At 38.7% G+C, this 8,773-nt stretch overlaps 1 protein-coding gene across 1 annotated transcript; it reads right to left on the bottom strand.

Annotated features, from left to right (window-relative positions):
- Nucleotides 1-911: 911 nt before the first annotated feature.
- Nucleotides 912-2,076, bottom strand: LOC110207073 (olfactory receptor 10D1B-like). The gene has a single exon (XM_020984689.2). It carries the CDS (start codon nucleotides 2,074-2,076, stop codon nucleotides 1,138-1,140), a length of 939 nt encoding a protein of 312 aa, XP_020840348.1. The 3' UTR covers nucleotides 912-1,137.
- Between the last annotated feature and the right edge of the window lie 6,697 nt (nucleotides 2,077-8,773).

Here is an 8,773-nt window from a genome sequence, read left to right as displayed (position 1 = left end):
TGTATACATATATATATATATATATATATATATATTATATATATATATATATATATTATATATATATATATATATATATATTATATATATATATATATATATATATATATATTATATATATATATTATATATATATATATATATATAGAGAGAGAGAGAGAGAGAGAGAGAGAGAGAGAGAGAGAGAGAGAGAGAGAGAGAGAGAGAGAGACAGAGACAGAGATGGGGGGCACAGGGTGAGTTGAAGATGAAGGGGTGATGTCTGGAAAATAAAATTAAGGGCTGAGAGAGGATTATACTGGGAGGAGAAAGGGAGAGGTAGAATGGGGTAAATTATCTCACATAAAACAGACAAGAAAAGGCTTTTACAGTCGAGCAAAAATGGGGGAAGGTGAAAGGGAATGAGTGAATCATTCTCATTGGATTTAGCTTAAGGAGGGAATAACATACACACTCAACTAGGTATGGAAATCTATCTTACCCTACAGGAAAATGGGGAGGGAGGAAGGGGACAAGAGAGCAGGTGGATGATAGAGGGGAGGGCATAATGGGGGAGGGAGTAATCAAAAGCAAACACTTCTGAGGAAGGACAGAGTCAAAAGAGAGAATAGAATAAAGGGGGAGCGGAAAAGGATGAAGAGAAATATAGTTTTTCACAATATGACTACTATGGAAATGTTTTGCATGACTACACATGTATAACCTGTATCAAGTTGCTTACCTTTTCAATGAGGATGAGTGGGAAGGGAGGAAGGGAGAAAATTTGGAACCCAAAGTTTTAAAAACACATGTTAAAAAAATTGTTTTCACATGCAACTGGGAAATAAGAAATACAGGAAATGGGATATAGAAATCTATCCTGCCCTGTAGGAAAGTAGAAGGGGAAGGGGATAAGAGAAGGAGGGGTGAGATAGAAGGGAGGGCAGATTAGGATAAGGGGTATACAGAATGCATGCCTTCTTGGGATGGGGGGAGGAATAAGATGGGGAGAAAATTTGGAACTCCACATTTTGTGGAAGTGAATGTTGAAAACTAAAAATAAATAAATAAATAAATAAAGAGGATTGAAGAAATTAAGGGAGAGAGATAGAAGATTCAGGATTCTCTGTTGAGTAAAAAATGCAAACACCCCCTCTCTCACTTCTCAGAAAGGAACCCAACCTGCTGTAGCACCTTTTTTAGGGATGCTTTCACATCCTTGTTCCTTAGGCTAAAGATCAAGGGGTTCAGCATAGGAGTGACAAGATTATTCAGGATCTGAACTGTGGCATTCAGCCAGGGATTTGGGGTAGGCTGTAAGTAAATGAGAACTACAGGGATGTATAAGAGAAGAATGGCTGTGAGGTGAGCACTGCAAGTGGAGAAGGCTCTGTACCGTCCTTCTGCAGTGCGAATCTTCAGGATGGAACAAACAATGCGACTATAAGAAGTAAGGATGAGGAGAAAGCAGCTAAGTGGCATAAGGCCCACACTGATAAAACCCACCATCTCCAGGGCTGAGGTATCTTCACAGGCTAGCTTCAGCATCACTGGGATATCACAGAAGTAATAGTCCACCTTATTGGGTCCACAGTAAGGCAACTGGAAGGTGAGAGCAGTTAAGAAGGTGGCCTGAATGCAGCCAAAAAATGAAGTCCCCATGGCCAATATGGCACATACCTTATGGCTCATGATGACTCTGTACTGCAGAGGGAAACAAATGGCAACAAAACGGTCATAGGCCATCACTGTGCACAGAAAACACTCAGTGCAGCCAAGAAAATGATAGAAAAAGAGTTGACATATACAGCCCCCATAGGAGATGACATGGCTTTTCCCAGAGAGGTAGGACAACATTTTCGGTGAACTCACTGTAGGGAAAAATATGTCCAAAATAGATAGGTTGCACAGAAAGAAATACATAGGTGTATGAAGGTGAGATGAAGAGATAATGGCCAGTAAAATAATCAGGTTTCCCAGAAGGGTAAAGAAATAGAAAGATAAAAACACAATGAAAAGTTGAATCTCTAGTCCCTCAGTGTGGGGGATTCCCAGGAGAATGAACTCAGTCACCACTGTATAATTCTTCATCTGCATGAAAAAAACAAAAACACAATCCCTGGTATGGAGTGCACAGGATCCGAAAGGGTGGGTGCTTGTGTCAGAGATCCAAAACAAGGTTCAATGAACATGATGCTAATATGCCTATAAAAGAAAAAATAATAACTGATGGCTTTACAATGGAAGAGTTTGGGCTGATTTTTAACATATAGCTGATATTTATAGCCCTATAGTTACAAAATACTCTCTTATTTGTTACCTCATTTGAGAAACAGCATAGCATAATGGATAGTGTCTTGAACCTGGAGTAAGAAAGATCTGTGTTTGAAAACTGCCTTGGACGTTTACAAGTTGTCTGACCCTGGACAAGTCAATTATTCATAATCATCATCTTCTTCCTCAACAATCATCATCACCATCATCTTCATCATCTAGTCATGCATCTCCAAATGCCTCTTAGAACTCTCAAAGTGAATGTTCCTTAGGCATCTCAAACTCAAAATGTTCAAAATATAATTCATTATCTTTTCTCCAAAGCCTCCCTTTCTGAACTACCCTGATATTATCACGGTCACCTTCATTCTCCTAGTCACTAGGCCTACAACTTTGACCTCTTTGTCACCCCATATATTCTATTCAATCCATTGTCAAATCTTCCTTTTTTTTACCTTATTGACTTTCTTGTTCCCTTCTCTGCACTCACATAGCCACAACACTAGCCCACGTGCTTATCACTTCTCACCTAAACTACTGAAATAGTCTTGTATATGGTCTCCCTGGCTTATGTCTCCCTGCTCCAATCCATCTTTCACTCAGGTATCAAAGTATTCTTTCAAAAGTAAAGGTCTAATTGTTATCCCTTTGTACAATGAGTTCTGGTGGCTCCCTATTATCTTCAGGATCAAATCTAAAGTTATGTTTGGAATTTAAAGCTCTTCATAACCTAGTCCATACTTATCTTTCCATACTTCTTACACTTTCCATACTTCTTACCTCTCTTGACTCTACTGATGTACTTTTAATCGCTCTAACAAAACACACCAACTCCAGTTTCTATGCCTTTACATTGACTATTTTTGCATGCCCGAAATCATCTATCCCTCTCACCTTTGCCTCTCTGATTTCCTTCAAGGCCCAGCTCAAATTCTACATTCTGTAGGAGGCTTTTTTCAATTTCCCCAGATGCTAATACCTTCTTTCAGATTTGTTGTTTGGTCATTTCATTCATGTCCGACTCTTCTCAACCTTATTTGGGGTTTTCTTGGCAGAGATACTGGGAGTGGTTTGCCTTAAGAATTGCCTCACTGGATCAGAAACATGGACCATCCAGCCTCGCCCTTGCTTCTGACATTGAGGTCAAGGATGATTTAGGGTAGAGGGTGACTGTGCATGATGTTTACAACAAAAAGAATAACAATTATCATTAAAATCACTTATATAGCACCTTAAGGTTTGCAAAGTACTTTACAGATATTATCATATTTGATCTTCATAACAACCCTGTAAGGCAGGACCCCATTTTAACACGAGAAGAAATTAAGAGGTTAAGTGACTTGCCTAAGGGTCTCATAGGTAGAGAGTTTCTGAGGCAGGATTCAAATTCAGGTGGCTATTTTCCTTGCCTAGACAAATTTCTCTATATGCGCAAGTAATCCCATTCCACCTTTCCTTCTCCAGCAGATTGCCCCCTTACTTTCATCCTTACTTTCTCATTTATCTTCAATCTCTCCCTATCTGCTGGTAGTAGTAGGTAGGCTCCTACTTATCTGCGTTGGCAATGGATGAAGGGAAAAACATTTGATACAAAGATCTTTATGCCCTTTTTGAGCAGATTCTAGAGAAGACTATGAGGCTTCAACAGTGGGACTGGAGTGAATCCCAAGTCAAAGTTTGGGTTAACACTTTTAAAGTCTTCCTGGATGAGTATATGACTGAATTCAAGCTTTTGAATTGCATTGCAACAAAGGTGCCAAAAACAAAAAGAAAGAAAGAAAAGAAGGAAAAAACAAGCTGATTTTGTGGAAGAACATAATGGGCACATCTTTAAAGCCACCCAGTATAGTATCCCTACCTATTGTGAGTACTGTTCTTCCCTTATATGGATAATGGACAGAGCTTCTGTTTGCAAATTATGCAAGTATGCCTGCCATAAGAAGTGCTGTTTGAAAACTATAGCCAAGTGCTCAAAGAAGTATGATCGAGAACTTTCATCTCGACAATTTGGGGTTGAATTGTCCTGATTAACGAATGAAGAAAGAACTGTTCCACTAGTGGTAGAGAAGCAAACAAACTACATTGAAATTCATGGACTGCACTGAGAGGGTATTTACCAAAAATCTGGCTCAACTAATAAAATCAGGGAACTTTGTCAAGGTCTAGACACGAATATTGACAGTGTGAATCTAGATGACTATAACATTCATGTCATTGCCAGTGTGTTCATACAGTGGTTTTGAGAATTGCCTAATCCTTTCATGACTTTTGCATTCTATGAAGAATTTCTGAGAGCTATGGGTCTGCAAGAGAGAAAAGAGAGCATCCATGACATATATTCTGTGATTGATCAGCTTTCCCGAACACATCTCAACACTCCAGAAGGCCTTATCGTCCATCTAGTCAGGATCGCACTACAGGAAGACACCAACTGTACGTCTGCTAATGCCTTAGCAATTGTGTTTGCTCTCTGTATTCTCCGTTGCCCAGACACAACTGACCCATTGCAGAGTGTGCGGGATATCAGCAAAACAACCACCTCTGTAGAGCTTATTGTTGTGGAACAGATTAATAAATATAAGACCCATCTCAAAGACATCAACAGCGTGCAGTTTGCTGAGAAAAAGGCCAAGACCAGGCTGTCCCTGATCTGATGGTCAATGGTGAGATGTAGGAGACACTACAGTCTCAGGGATAGTTGTATACATTGTGGGTTGTCTCTAAAGTGAAAAAGAGATGTTCTCTGAATCCTATTCAGTGAGCTCTAAGTTGACCTCTACTAATAAAAAAAAAAGTTAGTTCTATAAATGCCTTAGGCTTGAAGACATCTTAACTTTTTCTCTTGAGTTAGTTTTGCATAAAGTGGGCAAGACTTGTATGTTAAAATCGTAAGATAAAAAGGTAAAGGCTGTAAATCAGCTCTGTTCTCTTCTCATTTTCAGAAAACTAACCTGCCTAAATGTTCCCTATACTTCCTTCCAGGGTCTGATACCAGGAATGTCACTTTGAGCAGTTCTAGCAAAGATTCTCATGTGTTGACTGAGAACTTGATACTTATTGCTCTTACTTTTTAAAGTACCTTCTAAGACAATACAATTGAAAAAAAAAAAGAAATATGACAAGGACAGCTTGGGTACAATTAGACCTAGTGCTATAACAATCCAGGTGCCTAGGGCAAATTCAGTAAAAGAGTGTGCACAATTACTGGTCCAAAGGACAACTGGATCATGGGTGCAAGGGTACCAAGAAACTGTCCATTAGGGAGTCTGACCTGTGCCCCAGTGGATGTTGTTGGGGAGTCTTGGGTCCTAGAAGAGAAGCTCTATGGAAAAGGGATCCTAGTGAGTAGCACAGACTAGCAAAGTACCTTGCACTGAGGTCTGAGTCTGGAAGTCACTTCAAGAAAGAAATAAACTCCTACCATCATACCCTGAAAATGCTTCCCCTCTGTCAGCACCATGGACTAAAGTTCCAGCTACCCTTCACTGTTTATAGTTATGGTTACAGGCCTTTTCCTTCCCTCGACCATCCCCAACTAATCACCTAATGGTTTGAGGCAGTTGAAGTGTGTCATATACAGCTTAATTGTTCTGATAGGTGCAATAAAGCTAGAGATTAGCATTCATGCACAGTGGCAGTGAGAATGTTGAATGAATAGCAGCCATGCCCCACATAGTAATATTGGTTAAATATGGGGTCATAGTATGGGGAGAGACAAAACCAGGGAAAGAAATAGCCCTACAATTTTTCTTTTTTATTGCTAATACTTATCAAAGCTTGGTCAAATATCATCACACTGATATAAAAAAATGGTTAAAACTTGATTGTGGCATTGTAATAAACTCTAAAACTTAGGAGGACACACGATTTCATCAAACGTATTCTGCCTCTGCTGTCATAAATGAAATGTTATATAGCAGATTGTCTCTGAGTTTGCCATGGCCAAAAATTTCGACATCCAGAAGCCAACCAAGAAAAAAATCTCTGTAAACTTAGCAAGGCTTATCAAGGCATCTGAAGCTTTTTCAGTTTGAGAGGGCCTGCCAGACCTTACCCTCTTCTAGGACCACTTTAATAAAACCATGGTAAACTCCACACTGGGCAGCTAGGTGGTGAAGTGAATAGAATGCCAAGCCTGGAGTCAGGAAGACTCCTCCTCAGCAAGATCGAACCCACCCTCAAACACTTACTAGCTGTATGACCCTGGGCAAATCACTTAACACTGTTTACCTCAGTTTCCTTATCTGTAAAGTGAGTTGGAGAAGGAAATGGCAAATCACTCCACTACCTTTGCCAAGAAAATCCCAAATGGGGTCACAAAGAGTTGGACATGACTGAATAACAACAAATCTCCTCTCTACCATTGGGGCACAAGAAAATGAGGTCATTGTATTTGATAATTAAACAATATTGTCCTTCTAATTCATAAATCAATCTATTCTAACCTGGGTTAGTGCACATCTATTTCCCCCCAGGCTGATTGGTGAGTTGATCAAATAAAGTATCTGATCATACAAGTATGGGGACCAGATCATGGAACTCTAGTGATCTCCCATGTGCTCAAGTGGGCCTCCAATTGACAGTCACTTTCATTCTTGGCAACCAACTTAACTGCAATAAAAACCAGTTGATCCTAGCATTCTGCCATACCCATCTTTTTATTAACCTACCTGACTTTCCAGAAAGTACTGAAAACTAAACTGGTGCAAATTATTTCATAGTATCGCATTGCCTAAATAATGTGTAAATGTGTATTGTGAAGGTTTTTTTCTTCCTTTGACCTACTCTGATTATGCACTAAGGATGACATTTCTATTCAATCAATAGTCAAATGATGGAAAAGTCTTAGGATAAGAATAGTAATAAAATCACATTTTCTATAATTTTTTTTTGCAAGGCTTTCAATGACTCCGTGAAGTAAGCAGTACAAGTATCCACATTTTTCAGATGAAGAAATTGAGATTCAGGGAAGTAAGGGGTCTTATTCAACAATTTTACAAATGTCAAGTATAAGAACAGAGAATGGAACAGAGGTTCTCCTGAAATCAGAGCTAAATCTCTTTTCTACTATGCCATACTACCGATGTCTATTTACATGGGCATGAAGTTGAATCCACCCTCCTCCTACCAATGCATCTAATCAAAACCTTCTCTCAATTGCTGATGACAGTTAAAATATGTACTCTGCATTTGGCTAAGGTAGACCAAATGCTTCCTATTGATAACCCTCAGCTCTAAGCCAATATCCATTCACTGACTGAAAATATACACCGAGTTTTCAACTCCAGAGGGTCTCAAGAAATTGAACTTCTTACCAGAAATACCTCATGATTTCTCTCAGGCCTTGTGCCCATTAAGAAATGCATCAGGATTAGTTTTACATCTGTCTCAGCACTGATGACCTGGGCTAACAAACTCCAACTCTAACTCAAAGTATCTATAACGTACTACATATGAGAGGGCCCAAACCCCTTGTGTACATGTTATAAAAACATACACAACTTGAAGTGTTATACAGATGTATTATTGTTGTTATCAGTATTACTCTAAGCCATTTGAAACAGAGACACATACACAGAGCAGTTTGGTTCATTGTGTGCCCAAATTTTGTAGCCCTATCACCCTCAAGACCCCAAGATGTCACAGCTTCTTGAAAGTCTAGAAATACATTAAAATCTGGCTCAAATGCTACCTTCTCTAAGAAACTTTCCTAATACACGTATGCCAGTTCCCTCCTATCTTTGCATCCCTTCCAAATAGACATAAAACATGAAATTCCAGTTACCATTATTCATATAAATGCAGCATGGCATAGTAGCGTGTTAAGCTTGGGGTCAGGAAGACATGAGTTCAAATGTTCAAATAAGGACCATAGGCAAATCACTAACTGCTATGGAGCTTAAGCAAGTTGTCAATCTGCTCCAATCACTGAACGTCTCTGAGACTGTTTTCTCAGCTATAAAATGAAGATAACAGTAGGAGCAAGTGAGTGAATTAAAAGGCTTCAATGTTAAAATATTATATAAATGCTAGCTTCTATTCTTACCAAATCATAAATTGGCTATGAGCTATATTGAAGTGGGCTCATTCTCATGTTGTGAATTCTCCTCCTTAAGAAAATCACCTTTTTTTCCTCATATTTCTGTCATTACTCATGAGATAAAATCAGTGTGGAGTAATGGAATGGTCCTTGCAGTTGCAAATGACTTTAGTTTGACTCCTAGTTCTGATACTTACAAGGTGTCAAGTTCCTTTCATTCTCTGAGATCAGTTTTAATGTCTGTAAAATGGGAAGAATTAACTTAATGTTATTTACTTGACAGGGTTGTGAGAAAAGTATTTTATAAACTTTACAATATTGAACAAATGTGAGATGCCAATATTAACTTTAGAGCTAGAAGGGACTTAAGGCTTAATTTTATGATTCTATGTAAGGGTTTATTTAAAGTACATTCCTCATTATATTCAATCAAGAGAACAAGAGGGGAATGAAACTATATAGATCAGGATATCTAAAATT

This window comes from Phascolarctos cinereus, unplaced genomic scaffold (assembly GCF_003287225.1).
Source record: "Phascolarctos cinereus isolate Bilbo 61053 unplaced genomic scaffold, phaCin_HiC Scaffold_726;HRSCAF=1367, whole genome shotgun sequence".
Classification (NCBI taxonomy): domain Eukaryota; kingdom Metazoa; phylum Chordata; class Mammalia; order Diprotodontia; family Phascolarctidae; genus Phascolarctos; species Phascolarctos cinereus.
This window is presented reverse-complemented; position numbering and strand designations above follow the sequence as displayed.